Source organism: Schistocerca piceifrons, chromosome 2, assembly GCF_021461385.2.
Source record: "Schistocerca piceifrons isolate TAMUIC-IGC-003096 chromosome 2, iqSchPice1.1, whole genome shotgun sequence".
In the NCBI taxonomy this organism is placed as follows: Eukaryota; Metazoa; Arthropoda; class Insecta; order Orthoptera; family Acrididae; genus Schistocerca; species Schistocerca piceifrons.
In genome coordinates this window covers 476,488,165-476,514,393 of record NC_060139.1, presented here as the reverse complement: position 1 = coordinate 476,514,393, position 26,229 = coordinate 476,488,165, and the positions used below count along the sequence as shown (strand labels likewise).

The following is a 26,229-nucleotide window of genomic DNA, read 5'->3' as shown; positions in this document are numbered from 1 at the left end:
ATACCTTTTAGTATCTCCAGGGTTCTTCCATGTATACAACCTTCTTTCATGATTCTTAAACCAAGTGTTAGTTATGATTATGTTGTGCTCTGTGCAAAATTCGACCAGGCGGCTTCCTCTTTCATTTCTGTCCCCCAATCCATATTCACCTACTGTGTTTCCTTCTCTCCCATTTCCTACACTCGAATTCCAGTCACCCATGACTATTAAATTTTCATCTCCCTTCACAATCTGAATAATTTCTTTTATTTCATCATACATTTCTTCAATTTCTTCGTCATCTGCAGAGCTAGTTGGCATATAAACTTGTACTACTGTAGTAGGCGTGGGCTTCGTATCTATCTTGGCCACAATAATGCGTTCACTATGCTGTTTGTAGTAGCTTACCCGCATTCCTATTTTCCTATTCATTATTAAACCTACTCCTGCATTACCCCTATTTGATTTTGTGTTTATAACCCTGTAGTCACCTGACCAGAAGTCTTGTTCCTCCTTCCACCGAACTTCACTAATTCCCACTATATCTAACTTCAACCTATCCATTTCCCTTTTTAAATTTTCTAACCTACCTGCCCGATTAAGGGATCTGACATTCCACGCTCCGATCCGTAGAACGCCAGTTTTCTTTCTCCTGATATCGACATCCTCTTGAGTAGTCCCCGCCTGGAGATCCGAATGGGGGACTATTTTACCTCCGGAATATTTTACCCAAGAGGACGCCATCATCATGTAATCATACAGTAAAGCTGCATGCCCTCGGGAAAAATTACGGCTGTAGTTTCCCCTTGCTTTCAGCCGTTCGCAGTACCAGCACAGCAAGGCCGTTTTGGTTATTGTTACAAGGCCAGATCAGTCAATCATCCAGACTGTTGCCCTTGCAACTACTGAAAAGGCTGCTGCCCCTCTTCAGGAACCACACGTTTGTCTGGCCTCTCAACAGATACCCCTCCGTTGTGGTTGCACCTACGGTACGGCTATCTGTATCGCTGAGGCACGCAAGCCTCCCCACCAACGGCAAGGTCCATGGTTCGTTCGAATGCTTCTGAGAAAATATTATTTCTAAATTTGTTAAGTTTCACAAATGGCTAGTACTCACTACTTTTCCTTAGTTTTTGTTGCAGAATTCTTAAAAATTAGGTAGCTGCAATCAAGGACGCAGCTATAAAGGAACATTGTACCACAAGAAACTGTCAAAAATAAATCACTTAGCTGTGGTGCCTACAGTACTTTGATAAGCAAACCAGATGAGATATTATTCACACCATTAAAAGAGCACACTGGTTTTTTGGAGCACGGCAGATGGTATAGAACTGATAACTGTTGTCATATAACTTCCCACCTGGGAAAAACATGGAAATTTTTTAGAATTCCGGGAATTTTACATTTATTTAGTTTTCAGTTAAATTTTTGTAGTTTTGACTGGAAGAATCGATACTCTAACAAAGGATGTTATTGTATCGCACTCCTGCAGAATAATACTGCAACAGTGAAATGTGAATGAGAAAAAATATGAAAATAAAACATAAATTGCAAAGGAAATGTGCCATATACAACAACAAAACACAGTGCTCACACAAGCGTTTGCCAACAGCAAAATGTGTCAAAGGCTTTAGGAAGACAATGCAACGCTTCATAACAACAAATTGCCTCCTATGAGTGTGGCATTACAATTGTTTATATTAGATTCGTTTTAGCAGTTACGAGCGGGCTCATGCACATGCGCAGTTGAGTGGCGTATGAGTTGTATCTTCTCCCCCTTCTGGCTACAGAAATGTGGCTGTTGGCTGTGTAAGCAGTCGCAGCAAGCAGCTGGATGCAACCGGGAAAAAATTTACTGCTGCGCCCAAGCTGCCAGATTCAGGCATGCATTGTAGGTCCAGATCTATGAGGGGGGTGGGGCGGCGGCAAACCGTGGTATCTGACCCAGGCGAAGGGGGGTGGGGGGGCGCCAAATTCATATTCTTGAGGAGAAAAAAAACTTTGTTTCACAAAGTGCCTAGCATCCAGCGCACATTGGTCCATCGATTATTCATATGATTTTGAAACGCATCCTTGTTGGTTTATGAACACACTCTGTAAGTTGATTTCTGAATGAATCATTAGTTGATTTTTGAATGTGTGCATAGTGTATGTGATGTCTATCAGGGTAATCCTAGTCGCATCTAGAAATAGACTTTCCTGCAGGCAAAAGGGGACCGGGCTATACGAGCTGAGTGGAGTATAGCCAAACGAGTGAACGCCAATCGCTGTCTGATTATGTTGTTGATTGGGTTTGCGAATGATCAGCGTTGTTGTAATTAGCAGGGAAATCCAGAGATTCAGACTACCAGAGTGGCAATAAATGACTAACAGGAATAACAGGTAAGAAAGATTACACATTACTTTCTCGGTGTATCCAAGAAAATGAATTTTTGTCAGAAAATCTGTGGCCAGATCGCTACACTAGTAAGGGCTAGTTGTACAGTCCCCGTGTAGCAGCTTCTTAAGTTCTGTTCTGGAAGTAGAGCGGAAAATGGTTTGTAAGAACATAACAATGCCTAACTGGAGAATAATCAGGGGTAAGTAAACCAGTGATTCTGGCAGGGTTAGTGAAATTAACTGGCGAATAAGTTTTGACAAAGGCAGGATTAGTTCCAGAATTAGTCATGACAAGATTGTTTGTTAGAACGAGGAAGGAGAAGAAATGCTGACATCAAAGAAATTAGGGAAGAATATGATGATTCCAAATATATATACAAAAATCTTGTACTACTACTTTTCAATCTCATGTTCGAGAAACTGGAGCGTATGAATGAAATGTGAAACTATTTTCTAACATAAAGCTTTTTGCTTGTAGTAGGCCTAATAGGCATTTTATGTCGGTCTTTGTGAATTATATTATGTCATGTTATAAAAATGACCAATTGTGCCCAAACAGCCTCGTTTATTTGGTGTGTGTTACAATTTCGGCAGTGTCAGAAAGGTCTATTTTGTTTTATCTAGCAGACAGTGACAAAGTAGACATAATCAGATCGAGAATCCATAAGAGTCTTGGGTACTATTTATATTAACAGCTTACACAGTATTAGACAATGATATTTCGATTTTTCATGTAGCAAAACGTTTGACGAACTGTGATGAGGTAACAGATTCTTTTGCAGAATGGGAAGCACGCCATGTAAAGCTGTAGCAAGGATTGAAGAAATGTGTACTGTCTTGCTTGTCTCTTGTCTTTACTGGTTTTATGTATCCTATATTTAATTTTATGTCACCCAAAACAGAAAGTAATTAGCTAACAGGCAATAAGGAGTGCAGATTTTCTGAAGAGTTCTTCTTCTCCCGATAACAAAATGTGAGTCCTCCCCCCCCCCCCCCCCCCCCCTTTTTTTTTTTCTTTTAAGGAAAAAAAAAGGCAGGATGTCAAACCGGGCGACTGGGAGCAGGAAAGGCACCACAGGACATTTTAATTTCCACTGTCCTGAATATAGTTTGATGGCATCCAGTACAAAATATACACATTTCAATTCCACGGAGCGAAATATAGTGACGTGCGACAGAAGAATGCTGTGTGAAGAGGGGTGGCACTGCACTCTGGCACACTTAAGACCAAATAACCTGTCTTACATTTCCTTGAATATGTGTGTTTTATGTGTTTGACTCTCGAGAAAGATGTGCTCTACAAAAGGAACATATTATTAAAATTCGGTTTTTTAAATTTTTTGTCGTCGTATCTCAAATGCCTGAAGGACTTTGGGGGGGGGGGGGGGGGGCAGAGCAGTCTGAGTTGTAGTGGGGAAGTGCGTAATCTCCACATGACCCGTGTTTACATTTAGTGATTTTGCTGTTTCCTCTTCGTTGACTGCTCTCACTTCAAATGAAAACAAAATGGATTTCTGTGGCCAGGAACTATCAAGTGAATTAAAATACATTCACATAATTACGGAAGGCTAATATATGTTATTAGTTTCAGATTTTATTTTATATCCACCTTTCTGACAGTCAAGCATTGCTTTGCAGAACAATGAAGTTATTTTTGTCGATTTGCTAAAGAAATTTGGCTTTTATTAATCTCTTCCCCTGACGCAGATATTTTATTTGAAACGAAGTGTTTAATTCCACAGTATTGGCTAGTTTCATCTGTTTGCTGCATTTCAAGCCCACATTTTCATCTTCTACCACGTGTGGTATTATGCCATAATAAAGAACCAAACATCAGATAACACAGTACTTGTACTCCAAGAAAATTTTCATCCGAATCTGGACATACGAATGTGCACTTTAAGCCAAATTATGCATTTTAGTATTGTTCACATAATTTCGATGCTCTTGAAGTATCCTCTGGTGTCTTTTTTCTTTTATGACACAATATATTTTAATGGTTTACACGTACGAACATACGGGCTTCCTGCATCATCGTAGCTGCGCAAGTGCAGTGATGCCTGTTACCTGGCGCTCTCTGGCAACTACTGAAATGAACCTATTACTAAGAGGTCACGGGAAAATATTATGAATGGTGGTTTGAAAAGCATTACTTTCAAAGTAAATTTCCTTTCACGCAGGCTGAACTTACGTGCGAGAATGTACGATGAATTTCTTAAATCACAGAGTGTTTGATGATGAGCCATTTCGAACCCAGAAGATCAGACATTCTTGTTGTTATTATAAGCAAATTGGTGTAGTGCTACGGGAAGCTCTCTCTCCTCTGCGGTAGCTAATTTATTTGTGGAAAACTTCGAGGACAGGTCACTGGACTCTGCTAAAAATTTTACTGGCACATTTGTCTGATGTATGTTAAAGTGTAACACGCGCAAGAAATTTACTTATCGTCTTCTGTATTGAACTGTCCCTGGGAAAAACTAGTCATCATACAGAGCCCATTTCTTTGGTTTGACTGAGACATTTGATCCTGTTCCAAGTGTGCTTCTTTTCTATTTTTATGGCATGAGTCCCTAATGTTTCTCCTACACTACTGGCCATTAAAATTGCTACACCACAAAGATGACATGCTACAGTCACAAAATTTAACCGACAGGAAGAAGATGCTGTGATATGCAAATGATTAGCTTTTCAGAGCATTCACACAAGGTTGGCGCCGGTGGCGACACCTACAACGTGCTGACATGAGGAAAGTTTCCAACCGATTTCTCATACACAAACAGCAGTTGACTGGCGTTGCCTGGAGAAACGTTGTTGTGGCACCTCGTGTAAGAAGGAGAAATGCGTACCATCACATTTCCGACTTTGATAAAGGTCGGATTGTAGCCTATCGCGATTGCGGTTTATCGTATCACGTCATTGCTGCTCGCGTTGGTCGAGATCCAATGACTGTTAGCAGAATATGGAATCGGTGGGTTCAGGAGGGTAATGCGGAACACCGTGCTGGATCCCAATGGCCTCGTATCACTAGCAGTTGAGATGACAGGCATTTTATCCGCATGGCTGTAACGGATCATGCAGCCATGTCTCGACCCCTGAGTCAGCAGATGGGGACATTTGCAAGACAACAACCATCTGCACGAACAGTTTGTTAACATTTGCAGCAGCCTGGACTATCAGCTCGGAGACCATGGCTGCAGTTACCCTTGATGCTGCATCACAGACAGGAGCGCACGTGATGGTGTACTCAACGATGAACCTGGTTGCACGAATGACGAAACGTCATTTTTTCGGATGAGTCCAGGTTCTGTTTACAGCATCATGATGGTCACAACCGTGTTTGGTGACATCATGGTGAACGCACATTGGAAGTGTGTATTCGTCATTTCCATACTGGCGTATCACCCGGCCATTGGTTACACGTCTCGGTCACATCTTGTTCGCATTGACGGCACTTTGAACGGTGGACGTTACATTTCAGATGTGCTACTACCTGTGGCTGAAAGGGAAAAAGCATCCACAGAATTGAAAATGAAATATGTAGATGCATCTATGAAGGAGTGCATAAATTTATTTCTACTGAGCAAGGTTATGGCTATGAGAACACCCCAATCCACTATTTTGGTTGAGACGAAAAAGCATATGGAATTTAGGAATTAAATGAGGGATATAAAAATAAAAAAAAGAGAAGTTTAAAAGTGTCACAACAGATTGATATTATTTCAGAATGGTATTCATATTGTTTGAGACTGATAATCTTAGGGCTATGATGTATTTCCTTTCAAAATAAAATTAAAGTGTTGATTAATTTTTTACTTTATTTTGTAAGTTTCTTAAAAGTAGCTTGCCTTTTTACTGAGTACAGTTTATATTAAGTTCCCTCTCTCTCTCTCTCTCTCTCTCTCTCTCTCTCTCTCTCTCTCTCTCTTTTGCTGTAAATCTGTTGACGGTGGGAGAGTAAATAAGGGCTTTTATCTCAGTGATTCAGTACTATCTAGAAGTTCACATCTACATCTACATCTATACTCCGCAAGCCACCCAACGGTGTGTGATGGAGGGCACTTTACGTGCCACTGTCATTACCTCTCTTTTCTGTTCCAGTCGCGTATGGTTTGCGGGAAGAACGACTGTCTGAAAGCCTCCGTGTGAGCTCGAATCTCTCTAATTTTACATTCGTGATCTCCTCGGGAGGTATAAGTAGGGGGAAGTAATATATTCGATACCTCATCCAGAAACGCACCCTCTCGAAACCTGGCGAGCAAGCTACACCGCGATGCAGAGCACCTCTCTTGCAGAGTCTGCCACTTGAATTTGCTAAACATCTCCGTAACGCTATCACGGTTACCAAATAACCCTGTGACGAAATGCGCCGCTCTTCTTTGGATCTTCTCTATCTCCTCCGTCAACTCGATCTGGTACAGATCCCACACTGATGAGCAATACTCAAGTATAGGTCAAACGAGTGTTTTGTAAGCCACCTCCTTTGTTGATGGACTACATTTTCTAAGGACTCTCCCAATGAATCTCAACCTGGTACCCGCCTTACCAACAATTTATTTTATATGATCATTCTACTTCAAATCGTTCCGTACGCATACTTCCAGATATTTTACAGAAGTAACTGCTACCAGTGTTTGTTCCGCTATCATATAATCATACAATAAAGGATCCTTCTTTCTATGTATTCGCAGTACATTACATTTGTCTATGTTAAGGGTCAGTTGCCACTCCCTGCACCAAGTGCCTATCCGCTGCAGATCTTCCTGCATGTCGCTACAATTTTCTAATGCTGCAACTTCTCTGTATACTACAGCATCATCCGCGAAAAGCCGCATGGAACTTCCGACACTATCTACTAGGTCATTTATGTATATTGTGAAAAGCAATGGTCCCATAACACTCCGCTGTGGCACTCCAGTGGTTACTTTAACGTCTGTAAAGGTTATTACCTAAATGATATGCAAGAGTATTAATAAACAGCTATTTTCATAATGTTTACTGTTTTCACCTTAAAGGAGAGATGTGACAGTATGTAGCAGATGTGCTGTGTGCCAGTGAGATGCATGACCCGTGAAGGGGTACATTTATTAGTGGGCAACCTTTGAGGAACCTTCCACACCACAGTTGTATAAGACTTTTCCAGGAAAGTGGGGCTCTGTGCGGGTGGACCATCATATACCTAACTGCTTGTGGAAACACCTGCTGAATCTACAACATAAAAACCCTCTCAGTACAATGAATTTACTGTCTGCGATTATCCACACCAACTCTTTCAAGAGACTGAGGGAGTCTAGTGTTCCTGATAGCCTGATTGCAGAACGGGCTTGAGAAATTATAAAACACATGTTTCTTGTGATAAAGAGGAAGAAAGGGATGTTTAAAAAAGTATCCCTTTTCTATATTCATAAATGTTTGTAAGGGCTTGCAGGCACTTTGAAATCTGTTAACCAATTGTGAAGTGATTTCTTGCTGGTCGAAACTAAAAGGTCACAGCAGATGGCACTTCCAAAGAAGTCTAACAAATTGGGTGAATATGATAAGTTGTTGAATTGCACAACTCCCTGAAGTCAAGCAAGGTTGTGGTCACATACCGTGATATTATGGACATGGATATCTTGGAACTGAAACAAGAGTAGTCACCACAGGGTCATAGTAGACGTTGTACAAAAGATGTGGAGCGTTAATGGAGAGATTGAGAAGACTGCCACTTTTATTGTGACCTTCCGTTGTTCATTACTATCTGAGCACATCATGGCTGGGTTCCTCCTACTTACAGTCAGACCTTATATAACTAACCTTATCAAGTGTTATGAATGCTGGAGCTTTGGCCACTCAACAGTAAGTTGTGGAGATGAAGCAACTTGTGGTAAATGTGGAAAGGCAGTCCATGAATCTGGCACTGACTGCTAGTCTCGAGCAATATGCCTCAACTTCTCTTGGAGCCAGCCAGTCAGGAACCAAGAACGTTCAGTATTTGCTGAGGCACATAAAAGTCAAGGTAAAGTGGCTCCCTTATGCAGGAGCCAAGAAAGAATATAAAGCAACAAAACTCCCTGTTCTCACCACTTCCTATGCTTCCTTGACGAAGAAACCTGTCCAAAGCTGCACATTTTAATGCAAACGACATCCAGTGAAAAAGTGCGCACCATCAGTACCTGTACCGACCAAAGCAAACAGAGTAAAGATAGAACAACCCAGGCAGCCATGAAATCAGAGGAAGGCAAAACTTAAACTGTGACTACTGGGAAGGCAACAAAAAACAGTGTCTCTCAACTGTCCCTTTGCCCATTAACCTCAAAGAGAAAGGGGCACCCATTAACTTCAAAGAGAAAGGGGCAGGGAAAGGATCATGACATTCAGGTCACAAGCTGTTTTGGATACCAGTAGATGTCATACTGGCACATCTGTTTAATATGGGGGACATAATGAAGTTGGATGTCTCATCACCAGACGCAGAAAGGCCCTCCACTCTCCATTGCTCTACCAGCATCTCACCATCCCAGAACAAATAAAGGAGTCAATTAAAACCTTGACACGAGAACAGTTTCCAAATTTCAGTGGAATATGAACAGGTGTGGGACTCATTTGGAGGAATTGAGACTCCTCATACAGGGCATACTGTTTGCCTCTGTCTCAAGCTCCATGGGAAAGACAACTTCACTAGTGACAGACTGAAAGGTGCAATAAGAATTTTGTCAAGGAGACATTCCATTCCTTGACTGTGCCCGTACCACACCACTACAAGCAGTGGCTGTCATGACAAAGGCCAATGTTACTCTAACAGTGAGCTCTTATGTACCTACTGCCCCATGAGCCCTTGACAGTGAGATCAACAAGACAGCTTATTTTGGAAGTGCCATGTCCCTTTCTTCTCCTCGGAGATTGTAATGCACACAGCACACAATGGTGATCCAACATCATTTTCCCCAGGGGTAGAGTGATGAAGGATCTCTCACAAACTGAAAGCATTGTATCATATAAGAACATTATGGCCGATTCTAGCCAGTTCCAGCTTTCCATTGTTATTGGGTGATACAGGAGAGGGTTGGCTGGGATTTCTGTTTCCCCAACACGGAGGAATACAAATGGCTTTTCTCTCTTTGGGAGTTGAAGCCAACATTGTCATTAGCTCATAATCGTGTACCTAATCACAACCTAATAACGTGTTGCATGTTGAAATAGTTGAACTCACATTCGAGATAGATCCTCTCTAGCTCGTTAATGAAATTTGGGTGTCAGGTGTATTACCCAAGTCGTGGAAAGAATGTGTTTTAATCCTGATTTTAAACCCAGGGAAGGATCATACTAATCCTAGTAGTTCTTGTAGCATTATTCTGACTAACTGCATAGGAAATACAGTGGGTCATAAGTTGGAGCCTAGTGTGGATTCTTGAAACCAGGCACTACTAAGTTGCTCCCAGTGCAGGTTCAAGAGGTATCACTCCACACTCAATATTCTGATACTGCTAGAAGTAGTGACTCGGAAAGCTTTTGTATGTAAGCAACCCCTTATTGGTATATCCTTTGATTTGGAAAAGGCATATGATACTAATTGGAGGTATAGTATTTTGTTGCAACTCTTCAAGTGGGCTTTCTGGGGCCATCTTCCCATTTCTCTACAGTCCTCCCTATTAGAAAGGTATAGTAGATAGAGGGTTTGACATGCCCTGATTGTTTTAAGCAGGAGAATGATGTACCTCAAGGGAGTGTTTCATGTGTAATGGCATTCACCATCCCAATAAACAGTATTATGTCCCTGGTGAGGAGTCTGGTATGATATTCCTTGTCTGGTATGATATTCCTTGTCTGGTATGATATTCCTTGTCTGGTATGATATTCCTTGTTTGTGGATGACTTCATCTTCTGTGCACCCTCTTGCCTTGCAAAGGCTACTTCACAAACACATTTGATGAGCAAGCAACTGGAATATTGGGCAAACACCACTGCTTTCAATTATCTTTGGAGAAAACTGTGTGTGTTGATTTTAACCATGTCTGCACTCTTTTTAATGTGTTTTTAATACTGGTGTTACCAGTCTCACTTTTAAAGAAAAGGTGAAATATCTGGGCCTCACTTTTGGTTAGAGGCTGACATGACTGCCACACTTTGAGTAACTGAAATTAAAATGCCTTGAGATTTGAAACATTCTCAGACACATCAGTTATAAGTCACTGGAGGCTGATAGCGTTGTCTACTGCAGTTTTATAAAGACTTCGTGCGACCACAGCTTGAGTATGGGTGCCAGATTTATGGGTTGTCAAAGTCTTCAGATCTCAAAATGCTTGATGTGGTTCACTATGAGGGTAATAGGCTGCCAGGAGGGGCTTATCAAATAAGTCCAGTATCTAGCTTGTGTGAAGAGGCTAGCGGACCTCCACTGTCTGTTCAACACGTTCTCATCATGGTACGCCGAGCGTACATATCTCTGTTCTAAAATCGCTAGCATTCATCTCTGTTACCCAGCCACTACCAGACCATCTGTTCAATCACCGTCCATGGGCAATGAGATTGTTTGAGAGCCATGCAAGGGATAGCCTTGAGTTATTGCAGGTGGAGGGTGTTGAAGTCCAACCCAGGGGGTGGAGTAAGGGATTCCCTGGCTACCAAAGAAGCTCTGATTACTTTATGAATTAAATAGGTAGAGGAAGAACTGTACACCAAATTATATTTTTTTAAAACTAAATTTTACAAAATGAAATTGCCATCTGAATTATATTACTGTTTACACCTATAGATCTAAACATGGGGACTTTCTCAGCTGCTGCATTGTGTTCACTGAATTTGTCCTTAGGTTATGGCTCCCAGAGAAGTTTTCTGTTTATTGTGTGGAATTTTTTGCTGTTCTGAGGGTGTTGGAGCGGTAGAGAATGCATCGTGGCAAGAAATTCCTCATCTGCTCATATTCACAGTGTGCCCGTTTTGCCATTGATCAGATGTCCCAGGGGATAAGATAACACTAAGTAGTCCAGGACTCCTTCCTTGTGCAGACAGGAAAAGGTAGTAGTTTTGTGCTAAGTTCCAGGGCACTTCAGGATCCAGGGAAATGAACTCACAGATGCGGCTGCCAAAGGGGCTTGCTTCCTTCCCCTTCCTGGTCACTGTTCTGTCCCCCAAAGGCTGTGCTCAGTGAAACCTTCAGTGTGACCATGGCTAAAATCGTTCCTGCTGAAATGAACTGAAGAAGCAGCCCGTAAATGGTTCAGAGTGGGACATTGCCAGTTGGCGCATGGCTTCCTCTTAAATCGTGAAGTGCACCCAGTGTGTCAAAGATGTGAGATACAGCTGTTGATGCAACATGTTTTAATTGAGTTTGTCTTATATGACAACTTGATGGCAGATCTATGTCATTCACAGGGCCTGCACTCTATTTGAACTGATAATAAGCTGAGAGGTTTGTTTTTTTAAGGTTTTGTATGATGTCGGAACTCTTTCCAAAATATTGGCTGCGAGATTTTAACCCAGAGTTGCTTGGTCAACCATCATTTCCAAGCAGTCACCAAGCCACAATAATCTTGGCACTTTTCACTGTATCTGCACTGATATTTTATCCTTTCACTACCTCTCTCTCTCCCTTCTCCCACCCTCCCCCATGCTCCTTCCCCTCCCTTGCTGCTGTGCACTCACACTAGTGTATCACCATCATCATCAATGGAAGATATCTTTGGTATTTGGACGACATCTTTTTTTTTAAAAAAAAAGGAAAAAAAAATACATTTGAAGAGCATCTCAGCTCTGAGCTGCCTGACAACTGTGTTGAGTGTTCAGACCCACATCTCTGCCTGAATCTGAAAAAGTGCTTCTTTGTCTCCCAAGAAATTAAAATATTGGGGCACCTAATTAATGGGGATTGATTCCATCCTGATACAGATAAAATAAGAGTGGTCACATGTTTTCTGAGTCCTCCACTTATTTGTGATGAGAGAAGTTTTCTTGGAATGTGCATGTGCTTACAGCAATTTATACAGGACTTCTGCACCAAGGCACTATTGCAGAGAAATGCCAAATATTCCTCAAATGAGGTGCAAGGAAGTTCTTTCCTTGTCCTTAAAAGGTGCTGTAATCTTGTCCTATCCCAGCATTGTATGATCAGAATTCCAAGACAGACCTTCACACTGATGCTAGAAGTTGTGGAATATGTGCAGTTGTAGGACACATTTAAGAGGGTGCTGAAAATGTGATAGTTTATGCTTCCTGAATACTTGCCATGTTCGAGACGAACTAATGTTCAACCAGCCTGGAGCACCTCACAGTTGTTTGAGCCATCAACTAGTTCTCATTTATTGACAAATGTTGATCGTGTTAGGACAGCAACCAGCCACAAATTTACTTTGAGTTCCTTTATTCAAAGGAAACCGTTACCGGTTTCGAATCGTTGCGATTCATCATCAGACGGTTTACACGCTTTCTTTCTACATTTGGTGTGTTTTTTACAGATTAATTGTCGTGAAACGTCGGTTTCGAGTGATTGTTTCTATAACGTTCATCCAAACGATGTAAATGGATTCCCACTGCATCCTCGTTGTTGCACACGTAATAGTTCTCACTGTACACTTTAAATTTGTCACTGAGTTCATTCCAACCACGCACCACATGTTTTGGTACATACGATATTTGGCAAACCATTCATTGTCATGATGGACCACCATTCTCTGTGTTGACTGACTAGACTGTAGGATCCGTCTGACAAGTAGAGCACTGAGGCTTCAGCAGTATGACGTAACAGTGGTACATGCCACATTAGAATTCAGGGATTATGACTCCTCATCGATAAGACAAAAGCGCAGAGACGTCATTCATGTACTCAATATGAAGCCCTGCTACCATCCTGAGACACAAATAAATGATGAGGTCTTGTCATTCAAGGAAACTGAAAACATACTGAATGACCCTGGAGCTTTAATAGAAGGGGCCACCTTCAATGTTCATCACGGTAAAGAGGACGTGACAACATGAGGATCTGCCAGGGCTAACTTTCAAAGGACGATTGACAAGATTTAGATTCAGGTTGCTTCAGTCGTTTCCAGTGAGGGCTTCTGAAACAGTGGGTTGTTGTTTCTCCATGAGAGGGAGCTATGCTGCTAATTGTGCCACATGCTATGTGGCGAAGTGGTTAGTGTCACCGGCTGGTGTGCTGCGAGTTGCCATTTCAAACCCACCAACCACCAGCTACTTGTTGTTTAGTAATTAATATTTCTGGAAGGTTCACAAATTTCCTTCTGTTTGTAATGTTTTTATATTCTGGAATATTCAGTTTGTATAAGTAGCAGCATGTTCCATCCGGGTCATATTTGTTCTGGGTGTACATTGGTGTCTTCCCTGATGATCCTGCTTTTCGATTTGGACTTGAGGTGACAGTAAGTTTTTCTGTGTGTTCTGGACAACTTGTCGGGTCCTGGGTGATTCCGTAAATCACTGAGATATTATGGTTGACTCAGCATTTACCACTGTGAGAAAAGTTTAAGAGGGCTTAATCAAGAAAGGGGGGGGGGAGTAAAAAAAAAGTTCGAAGTGTTCATTTTATGTTAGTTTCCTTCTAATGTGAGTTCTTATCACAAACATGGTTGTCACTCCTTTGAAACTACGATTTTTTGTTTATGGTAGGGCAACTCATTTTCAGCTAACACACGTGTTTTGATAAATCGTGTAAGCTGTTTGACAGAGGATGTGTAAATTCAAAGCTGATAATGGCGCTCGTTTAAAGAATTAAAATATAACCACATTGTTACTTGTCGCTACTGTATAATATCGACATTTTTATCAAATGTAACTTGTCGCTACTGTATAATATCGACATTTTTATCAAATGTAACTTTCTGTGAAAAATTAAAATTGTACTTGGCTCACTTCAGGTTAGAACTAAATCCATTCACAACTTATTCACAGAACAAAAACCATCAAGTAATGTGTTTGCTAATTTCAACACATTCAGTATTTCTTTGTAATTAGTGTGTGTCACTAGAGCAGCATTCTAAAAACTAATCTTTCATTTTTACTATATTTAGACTTTTCATTATTATTTTTATACACACTTCAATATTATTTTGGAGGTCATTGTTCAACAGACACCCACACACTTTTGAGTTGTGGCTGCATTCAATCTATATAGTATGAAATTTAGGAGAAAATCACATTTTCTATGCCTGTAGATGTCATAAAAATTGTTGCTGCTGCTGATGCATTTGAAATGTCATGGATGTTACGTATTTGAAATTTTACTGTTTAAGTTAAGTATCCATGTTCATTAAATATATATATCTCTCTGTTAATATTAGCCCCCCCCCCCCCCCCCCCCATCTTTCTCTTTTATGTGAGCTGGGTGTTGACATGAGCCGAGTGCTGACAGCATGATGATGAGACCATTGTCTCTCAAAATGTGTTGTTGAATTGTGTGAAGTACATATAAAGTGGTTGAATGCTACCAGTTAACTCTGGTACATTACTGCTTTTTCAGGTTACTTGACACCAAATATATGAGTTTCTGCGAGCCTTTCAAATCGCTGGTAAGCTCTACTGTTCTTGGTCATCTGCAGAAGACATTATCCGAACCGCCTTTCGAGAGCATAAAAGCAGGTTAGTTTTACATTAGTGAAATTATGAGTAACCTTTCTGTGCTTTATGTGTTCAGTTTATTGTTCTTCGTCATTGGTGTAGAGTGGTTACACTATGGTGCCAACTTTTGCAGATTGACGAGATCAGTGGTGCTGAATCTTTCTTGATAATAAATTGAAAACAAAAATTAAAATTAATATTGGATTGAATAGTGTGTTTTCCCAGAGATTTACAGTGTGAAGGTTTTCATGAAAGTGTAACATATAAAAAATACATACTGTTTTCACCCATTTTTTTTTTTTTAAATAGTGTCTCCTTGAGAAAAAATTATTTTTAACATATTCTGAGTGACCTAAAATTACAAACTGTTTTATTGACATTATGTATCTGCCAAAACGTTAACATTATACCTGTATTAAACTTATACTTAAGCCTGTTGTCTTTGGTGTCATTATTTTTAATTACCATAATAGCACAGTTGTGAGATTTATTTTTTCATTTTCACAAATTTTTCACTTTTTCTTTCAATACATTGTGATATTTGAAGTTATGGTTATGGTAGAACCTCAGAAAGAAGCTGGTTTTTGCCAAATACTTATAGGATTTTGCTGCTACACTGACATAAGAATGTTACAAAGTTTCTTGCTTTCGAACATGTTACCTGCCTGCCGCTCTCGTTGGCTGCAGAGAACCAGCAGCTGACACACCTCCTTTCATTGACTTTATATCTCACGGTGAGCATCAATAACATTGTTGCAGGAAACTCGTAAGTATGTCACTGGCCCCTATCTGGACTTTTACCATCTCCTGCAGAAATCTAACATCGTTGTGGTTTTGTCCAGTTTTAAAGTCATTTCAAATGGATTCAGGCAAATTGCAGTGGTATAGCTTACATGATTGGTGACATCATGTAATTTGCTGCCTGTTCACTATTTCCTTCCCTGCTCCCATCCCAGTTCTCAGCCAGGCTGGTGTCACTGTTTTCCCTCCAACCCTTCTGTAATGCTGTGCTGAGCAACTATGGAACATAGACTGCAATCAGGGGTGCAGGTCATATGTAATAACACCAACTAACATATAAATAGAAGATCGGAATAATGATTCAATAAAATTCTCAAACTTTCGATCGTCCCACCAACAAGTGACGTTTGTTGGTACTATCTCCACGACAGGTCTTGCCGCTGTAATTTATTTTCATAACAACAGCTGTAGTCACTTTAAAATGATTTATTTTGTTTTTTAGACTTTTAATAATGAATTAATTTTCTTTCTTGTTTCGCCTGAATGTCACCAGCTTGTTTCGAAGCTGATTAAAAGGTGTTAATTTTTTTTTACCCGTTATTCTAATACATTCCCTCAGGACCTCAGCATTCATTTGCTCGGTGTAGGCTTGGCGACCACTGGGTTCCTGAGCTGGGGACTGGTAAACGCAGCCAGTCCTGTAACCGCAAGCTCTGGGCATGCTTCAGCAACCACTGTACTGCACTGCAGTGGAACGTTGTGTGTCATACGGAACGGGGATCTTGGTTCAATCACGAGGGTGGTAAAAACGTATGTAGATAAACGCTCAACCTCATGGTGTACTGGCTTGATCACGAGGATGGTAAAATTGTGTGTAGATAAACCCTCAGCCTCAAGGTGTACTGGGCACCGATGAGATGCATGGTGTGGAACAGTCGTGTCGTTAGCAGGCAACCTCTGGGGAAACTGATGAACCTCAGTTGTATGAGGCTTATCTAGGCATGTGGGGCTCTGTCTAAGTGGACTTTTATTTCACTAATTGCTTGTAGGACCAAGATGCAACCCTTAAAATTATATCATTCTCCTCCCAGCAGAAAGGGTGGGCTGCTGGTAGGTACTAACACCCAGCTTGACAAGAGGGCTCATGTAGCCAATCCTCCTGACTCGGGGATTATCCATGGTTTTCCAGCGTTAGTGACAGAACGCATGCTGCTGGACAGAATGTGTTCTTGATTTTTGAAGAGAAAAGAGGGCAGCTTTGAGAAGGTTTTGCCTTTTTATATTCAGAAAGATTTTATAGGGCAACACAGGTACTCTGAAATATCGCAGGTACTTTGAAATTAGTCAGGTGATTGCATAATGGAATGCTATTTGTTGAAACTGCTAGTTCCCAACAAATTACCAACCTCTGGGAAGCTAATTGTCACGGGGAATATGCCATGGAAAAGGAGCTGCACGACACTTTGAACTATAGCAAGGGTATTGTGACCTGCAGAGATCTATTCGACATTTCTAAGGATGAATTGATGGCTCAGGAAAGGATCATTGATGTGCAAAATATATTGGAAAGGGTGGATGGGAATCTCATAAAATCTGACTCCTTCATCCTTTCCTTCAGTAGCACAAAACTTTCAGAGTATATCAAGGCAGATCCCCTTCATTTAAGCATAAGGCTGTATGTCGCCACTTTGGACACACCACCGTAGAATGTAAGGGTGAAGCCACTTGTTGCACATGTGGCAAGGCTGCCCATAATGGCGTTGGCTGCTCCTCCCCTCCAAAGTGTGTAAATTGCTGTAGGGATCACCCTGTCTTAAGTGGGGATTTCATTGTCTTCCATGAAGAATGGAAGATACAGGAGATTTAAGACAATCGAAATGAATTCCATATGGAGAGGACAAGAAGACGTATAAGGCTGTGCAGCCTCCCACATTCACTATATCTTTTGCTTCAGTCCGTAAAAAGCCTGTTTTGACAGCCAACTCTTCTACACAAAGGTTGCTCAAAGTGAAACTCCCGACACAGGCACAGCCGCAGTGCTTGTGTATAGAAAATACATTTCAAAGCCATTTATGTCCTTGTTCTACCTGACTGTGCTGTGTTTGTCAGTAAAATACACCACTCCTCTGCTCTCTCCTTGGTTACGAACCTACAAGCAGTAGCCATTGCAGTTCATGTTGGTCAGAAGATCCCTATCTGCTCCCTGTATTTACCTCTGCAGGATGCAAAAGATTGAGGTGCTCGCAGACCATATTGAACAACACCCCTGTCCGTTTGTCCTATTGGGTTATTTCAATGTCCATATTGTACTGTCATTGTTGTGGTCTTCAGTCCAAAGACTGATTTGCTGTAGCTCTCCTTGCTATTCAATCCTGTGCAAGCCTCTTCAGCTCCAAGTAACTACTGCAACCTACATCCTTCTGAATCTGCTTACTGTATTCATCTCTTGGTCTCCCTCTATGATTTTTACCCCCATGCTTCCCTCCAGTACTAAATTGGTGATCCCTTGATGCCTCAAATATGTCCTAGCAACAGATCCCTTCTTCTAGTCAGGTTGTACCACAAATTTCTCTTCTCCCCAATTATATCCTGTACTTCCTTATTAGTTACATGATCTGTCCTTCTAATCTTCAGCATCCTTCTGTAGCATCACATTTCAAAAGCTTCAATTCTCTACTTGTCTAAACTGTTTATTGTCCTCGTTTCGCTTCCATACATGGCTACACTCCATGCAGATACTTTCAGGAAGGATTCCCTGACACTTAAATCTATACTCGATGTTAACAAATTTCTCTTCATCATAAATGCTTTTCTTGCCATTGCCAGTCTGCATTTCATACCCTCTCTACTTCGACCATCGTCCATTATTGTGCTTCCCAAATAGCAAACCTCATTTACTTAAGTGTCTCATTTCATAATCTAATTTCCTTAGCATTACTTAATTTAAATCGACTACATTCCATTATCCTCGTTTTGCTTTTGTTGATGTTCATCTTATATCCTCCTCCTCAAGACATCGTCCATTCCGTTTAACTGCTCTTCCAAGTCCTTTACTGTCTCTGATGGAATAACAATATCATCAGCAAACCTCGGAGGGTTTTTTTTCTCCATGGATTTTACTTCCTATTCCAAATTTTTCTTTTGTTTTATTTAAAGCTTCCTCAGTATAGAGATTGTATAATATCGGGGATAGGCTACAACCTTGTCTCACTCCTTTGTCATCTGCAGCTCGTGGTCTAGTGGCTAGTGTTTCTGCCTCTGGATCACGGGGTCACAGGTTCGATTCCCGGCCAGGTTGGGGATTTTCTCTGCCTGGGGACTGGGTGTTTGTGTTACCCTCACAAATACAACAACATATGTAATAGTGGCTCAATAGGACGGTGTAAAAAATTGGACTGTGAAAAAAATTGGGACTTCGTACTGGCACTGATGATCGCACAGTTGAGCGCCCCACAAACCAAACATCACCACCACTCCTTTCTCAACCACTGCTTCCCTTTCATGCCCCTCGACTCTTATAACTGTCGTGTGGTTTCTGTACGAATTGTAAATAGCCTTTCGCTCCCTATATTTTTCCCCTGCCACCTTTATAATCTGAAAGAGAGTGTTCCAATCAACATTGTCAAAAGCTTCCTCTAAGTCTACAAATGCTATAAACGTAGGTTTGCATTTCCTTAACCTATCTTCTATGAGAAGTCATAGGGTCAGTATCGCCTTGCATGTTCATACTTTCTCCGGAATTCAAACTGATCTTCCCCGAGGTTGGCTTCTATCATTTTTTCCATTCTTCTGTAAAGGATTTGTGTTAGTATTTTGCAGCCGTGACTTATTAAACTGATAGTTCTGTAATTTTCACACCTGTCAGCACCTGCTTTCTTTGGAATCAGGATTATTATATTCTTCTTGAACTCTGAGAGTACATATTGTATTATAGTGCTCAAACTATACTTGCCCAAAGGTCGATTCCTGAAGAATCTCTTGGTGCCTCAGGACCTGTTGATCCTCAGTATGAGCAACCCCACTCATTTCTCAGCTGCTACTGGCTTGTCCACAGCCACTGAACTCTTTCTGCTCTCCTGCCCTTGCAGACTCAGCACAGTTGGAAGCAACTGATGACCCTCATTCCAGTGACTACTCCTCACTGTGGATCCACGTACTGGCTGGAGGACTGGTTGAACAGAAGTCTCCAAAATGGATGATCAGCAAGACTTACTAGGCACTATTCAGCCAGCTGGCTGTGCTTGAATACGACAATAGCATCCAGTGCTGTGTGGACCACATCACACAAGTGATCCATTGTGCCACTGACCTAGCCATCCCAAAGTCCTCCGGTCATCTTAGGAGGCGACCTATACCTTGTTGGACAGAAGAGTGCCACTCAGCAATCTGGGACAGGTGTGTGACTCTTTGACAGTTTGAATGCCAGCCAACAGCAGACAGCCTCAGAGCCTTTTGAGTGACGAAGGCCAAGGCTCGAGGCGTCATTGAGGAGAGCAAGAAATTGTTATAACAAGCAATCTTGGACTCTGTCAACTGTTCCACTTATTCTACTAAAGTATGGTAAGCCATACAGTCCTTTACCAGTAGCAGCAGTGCTGAAGCAGGGGTATCTACAAACAACACCTGGAGACATCACTCAGATTTTACAAAAACTACTGCCAATGCAAACCAAGATCTACCATTTTGTTACTACCGTTTAACTGTCAAGAGGGGCAAGTTGGACTTCAAATCCAACAGTTCTAAGTCCTACAACTTCCCTTTTACTGTGTGGTAGGTGGAATCGGTACTGTCAGAGACTGGTAACACAGCACCTATTCATGACTAAATCCAGTACTGCATGCTTTGACATTTGCCAGCTGCATCAAAGGAAATCCTCCTCAAATGTTTTAATCATATATGGCAGACAGTCAACTTCCCCAACTCGTGGAGGGAAGTAGTTCTGAAACTCTCCTCAAACTGGGAAAGGACCACTCATATCCCGGTAGTTACGGGAGTTTCGCCTTACAAGCTGTATGGGAAAGACTGTCGAGCAAATGGTTAAGCACCATCTGGTCTGGTTGTTAGAGATCAGGCAGCTTCTTAACCACACTCATTGTGAATTCCAGACATTTCAGTCCACTGTTGAAAGCCTGGTAATGCTATAGGTGACTATTCAGCAGGCTTTCCTGTGTAAACATCACTATACCTGCATATTCTTCATTATCAGTAAGGTATACAATAGTACTTGGAGCCACAGAATTCTCACACAACTGCATCAGTGGGGCTTTCATGGCTACCTCCCCATCTTCCTAAGGTCTCTCCTGTCTCAACGGTTTTCAAGAGCCGAGTTGGTGACACACTGTCTGATTGTTTTGAGCAGGAGAAATGTGTCTCGCAGGGCAGTGTTTCAAGTGTTACTTTCTTTGCCAAAGCTATAAACAGTATCATGTCTACAGTAAGGAGTCCTGTACAGTGCTCCTTATTTGTGGATGATTTTTCAATTTTCTGTTCCTCCTCCAGTGTGCAACTGCAAGCCGTTAGTTGCAACTTATAATGCGGAGGTTAGAGGAATGAGCTGCGAAGACAGGTTTTCAGTTTTCTGCAAATAAGTGTGTGTGTGTGTGTGTGTGTGTGTGTGTGTGTGTGTGTGTGTGTGTTGTAATCATTCTCATTATATTTTTAATCTAGCTGACTTGCTTATGAGGGACACCATTCTACACTTTAGAGACAAGGGCCCAGTATATGGATTGGCAAGGCCTTCTTATTTGAAGATCATTGATGTTGTCCACAATGAGGGGACTTGGCTGGCCATAGGTCCTCATAGGAGTAGTCACATACCCAGTCTTTGTGCTGAGGCCAGGGAACCACCACACACCACCCACATACCACACTGTAGCTCGCCTGCACTGGAATGCCTTTTCTCCAACCATTGACGAGCCACAGTGCCAGTTGGGATCTGCATGCAGCGTGTGCTGGAGTCACTCAGTGTAGAGGAAGTAGAATGCCAAATGCAGGTTTTTAATCCTATGCCACCTTGTTGCTGCAGAGGCCTAGAGTAATTTTAGACTTGGTGCAGTACAGGAGAGATTGCACTCCTACTTGTGTTTTCAATGCAATATTTTCTGACACTTTATATGAGCACCACAGCTATGAAGCTGTCTTTATGGATGGGTCTAAACAGGGGACCTCAGTTTGTTGCTCTGTTGTTTTCCTGGATCATGTCCTCACAGTCTGATTGCCTGAAGACTTTACTGCCTTTGATGCAAAATTGTATGCGATCTTATGGGCACTGGAGCAGATGAGACATTCTTCCAGTGTCAAATTTCTTGTGTGTTACGATTCTCTGACTGCCCTTCACTCTCTACAGTGTTTTTACCCAGCAGGTAAAGTAGTCCAGAATATCCAGGATGCCCTCCTCCAACTATGACAACTAGGGAAGGAGGACTGTGAGGACTGAAAGGGTGGATCTAGGACAAGGAGCCGTGTCATGATCCTCATTTGTTTCAGTGTGCCATCACCTGCATGCCGTCTCCTCGCTGTTGAGATCTAAGAGTCTTGTGCTGGCGGGAGGAAGATTGGCTGGAATGTCAGATAATAAGCTCCGTCTAGTGAAGCCCACAATGCAGCCATGGCATACCTCCTTGCAGCCACATTGACGAGACAAGTTCCTTCTTAGCCATCTTCGTGTAGGCTATGGTTATTTGAAGCATGGCTTCTTACTCCAGTGAAAGGACCATCCAGTATTTGGTTCTTGTGGTGTACCCATTTGGCAAATCATTACAGTATCCCATAAACAAATAAAATATTTTCTTGCATTCAGAATCAAGTAATGTTTTTTGAAGGGCAACATTTTCTCATTCCAGTGTTAACTTTGCTTAACAAGCAACATATATGTTTGTGTGTGATATCCGTAGATGTATGAATACTGTTATTGCAAACCTATTCAAACACAACAAGATTTTGTACGATATTTGCATTAAATTCTATGTACTCCTGTGTTTCACAAAATTGTCAAATTTTAAGCAGAGCAATAGATATTTGTGGTGGCTAGTTCATAGATTCTCGTGTATTCCATGCGTTCACACCACGTGAGTCGAATGTCACATGATTATTCGAGCAAGGTCGATACTATATTGAATGCTTCGGTGTATAAGGAAGACAACTATATCGATATATTGAGCAAAATAGAAATGTTGACTTCAGCAGCATTAGTTTAAAATGTGAACAGAAGATGGCCCCATAGTTTTTGAAAGTTGAATTTGGGAAAAATTTTCCCTTATAATCGAGTAAATACAGTAATGAATAAGTGAAGTCAGTCTCAAGGCTTCTGCTACAGATTACATAGATATGTATGGGATAATTCCCGGACCAAACTGTTCCACCTAGAGTGCCGATCTGTGGGCAGGGATGGGGAAATGTTCAAAACTGCCAGTGGGCTTTGGTTGGCAAAGACTAGCGTGCGGGCAGTCAACACTGTGTACTCAACAATACTAGTTAAAGAGGGGACTATGTGAAGTAGTGTGTGTTTAAAAAGAATATTCAATACAAGCAAAAGATGCTAGAGTTTGTATAAGAGAACTTGGCCACTGCGCAAAAATGCATTCTCGTTCTCAGTTCTGGGAGAGTCCCCTCCTCTGTGCCGAAGGGGCAGCTGGCTCAGTTTGCTGTTGCCTAGTGAGCTGTGCACTTTGTTTCTTTTGAACAAAAAAGTCTTTTCCCCACTTCACTGCAGGAACAGAGGTGTTCACACTTTGACTACTCTGCAATCTATCTGAAACGAATTTAAAGAAGCTATTTGCTAAAAAAAAAAAAGTTATCTCTCATCTCATAGTCTCATTCATCAGCTTTATGATGAATCACCTTTCTTTTTGTTAATGGTCGTAGTTACTGTGATATTTTGAAATTAACCCTTCACAGTTACAAGGGCCGAGTGTCCCACCTGCTTGGCCAGTTAATGGGTGCAAATGTACTGTGTGCCTGGTCGGCTGGTGGCCTACTCAGACCGATGACCACTGCACCTGTGGCAACTGTGGGCTAATTGCATGTTCCAGTACGCATAGAACCACTCTTCAGCAATACTCTTCATAAAATCAGTATCACTATATGGTCACAGTGGTTGCAGTTTCATTTGTTTGACCATGCACACTGTTTTCTGAGAAACTGTGTGTATTTGCTGCAGTATTCTAGATTTTTGAAAATCTGAACACCAGTTCTGTAGAATAATTCATGCCGTTTCTAATTATATATTTTTGTATATGTGTACTTTGAAAATTAGGGAATCAGATTGTATTTGTTTGTTTGTGTGCTCCGTCTTCTGATCCAAGTGGCAGCATGTCTTGCTTGGAAACTGCGTGTATTTGCTGCACTGTTTTCCTTCTGCAACATTTGATACATCAGTTCATAAGGATAATTCATGCCCTTCAAATTATGTATGTTCGTGTCTTCTGTGTTGCGTAGGTTTGGAAATCAAACTGCATCTATTAGATCATTTCGTAAGCAGAAAGGGCCCAGATGTGGTAAAAAAAACTATATTACTTTCGAACATTGTAAAGAGGAGAAGATAATCGCAACATTGTCGGGAGTGTTGAAATGTAAAAAACAGTGAGTTGTCATTTTATTGTGAACCTTCACCTGTTTCCACACGCAGATGTAGTTGAAGGCCTTAGCTGTTGGGTCTTCTCACTTGTCTGGACATGCTTCCTGCCGGGCGTGAATGTATACATGTTGCTACTGGACATTATACCTGCAGGGCATACACTTGTGCCCATAGCTGCAAAAGGGTTAAGTAATCTACTGCCTGAAATCCAACTTGTGTGCAATGAAAAACAGGGATTGCAATGAGTTTGCGTTTGGTACACATTAGGTCATACATTACTATGTGCAAACTGTACCTAACATATTGAATATTTCTTTGAACATGGCAGCCAAGTTGAAAGTGTATAATGTGCCTCCACGAAAAAATGTAAATTTCGGTAGTAAAAGAAAAACGTGTGCAAATTGTAAGAATGAAATACTGAAGCTGAACGAATGGATATCCAGTCTACAGTTTACAATCGACACTCAAAAGGTGGAAATAAGTAAACTACAATCTGAAAAATGTGAGACGCTAATGACGAAAGATGACTTGGTCTTGGGAAAATTAAGAGAATAACAGAAGGAAGTTGTACTCAGAAGGTAAAAGATCTGAAAGACAGTGAAAATTTAGTGCAAAAAAGCTCTTTTGAAGTGCTTTCTGCCGTGGATTCAGTGAACACTTTGCAAAGGGTTGAAAAGTTGGAAAACAAAGTAGGCAAACCGTTGCTCATTGTAAGTAGGTGAAACAGTGAAAATACTGTGTCAGGAGATATTCTAAAAACTCCGAAAATAAGTGAGCACACCTACGCTACCACAGACGTCAATGCAACAAAGGAAACTGCGTTAAAAAACATATCTCCAGCGAAACTGCAAACTGAAGAACATTTAGAACACGTGCGGCAAAAAAGCAACACTAGTCAGGTGAGAAGAAGAACCTTAAATTATCCGGTTACAAAAGGTGTGAAACACAAAACAATCTGTGTGTTAGGTGATAGTCACGGCCGTGAAATTTCTGCAATGTTGATGAGAACATGTAGTTTCAAGGCATCTGGTTTTATAAAGCCAGGGGCTCCATTGAGTGCAAGAAAGGACCTAACACCAACTGACATATCTAGTTTGAATAAAGATGATTTCACAGTGTTAATAGGAGTATCAAAAGATGTATAAAGAAATGAGACACACAAGGTCATTACAGAAATGAGGAAATGTTTAAATAATTTAACACACACAAATGTACTCATTGTGAACGTCCCACATTGTCATGATTTACCACCCTGGTCGTGTGTGAACCGCAAAATTAATGTTGCAAACGAGTGTATCACTGAAATATGCACTAGTTTTATGAATGTCGATATTGTAGATATAAACAGATTGGAGCGAAGGTTCCATACTGTCCATGGACTTCATTTAAATACGCCAGGAAAGAAATTATTAGCCGAAAAAATATGTACTCGCATTTCGAAGAAGAGTGAAGAAAAAAGTATAAGTGACAAACAAACGGAGATTAAGAAGTGCTTTAGACGAGTTACAAGCTGTGCCATTGGCCCAACGCAAATTACCAAGTGGTTTAAACTGATTAGGCAAGAAACAATCAATCAAGTCGTCAGCCATAAGAAAATTGCGAAATGGTTTAAACCGAAGAGGACAGATGTGGATGAAGCAAAACTTATACAAGCTCCAGACATTAACTCACCTGCTGATTGCCATCAGCAAACAGAAGCCACACACAAGAAAGATACAGACAAAATTTTTAGGGTAAGTGCTGTATTAGAAATGCCATTAGATAAAGAATCAGAAATAGTTTCAACTAAAGTTACTAAATACCCAGATTTTGCTGTACTACACCATAACGTTCAGTCACTCACAAATAAAATTTCCATGTTGGAAGCACTACTCCAGTATGCACTAAACATAGACATTATTTGCATTACTGAACATTGGCTATGAAATGATGAAGTAAAAATTAACCTCAATCTCAGGATATAGAGTAGCAAGTCATTTTAGCCGAGAGTTTTCCAAACATGGTGGCTC

General features: G+C 41.1%; 1 protein-coding gene across 2 annotated transcripts in view; it reads left to right on the top strand.

The window, feature by feature from the left end:
• The window catches only part of LOC124777982 (poly(A)-specific ribonuclease PARN-like), a 269,719-nt gene that overhangs the window by 85,214 nt on the left and 158,276 nt on the right, over positions 1–26,229 (top strand). For both annotated transcript variants that reach the window (XM_047253551.1, XM_047253550.1), the window contains exon 7: positions 14,807–14,925. In XM_047253551.1, coding sequence (XP_047109507.1) covers positions 14,807–14,925 — 119 coding nt within the window. The remainder of the gene's footprint in view (positions 1–14,806; positions 14,926–26,229) is intronic.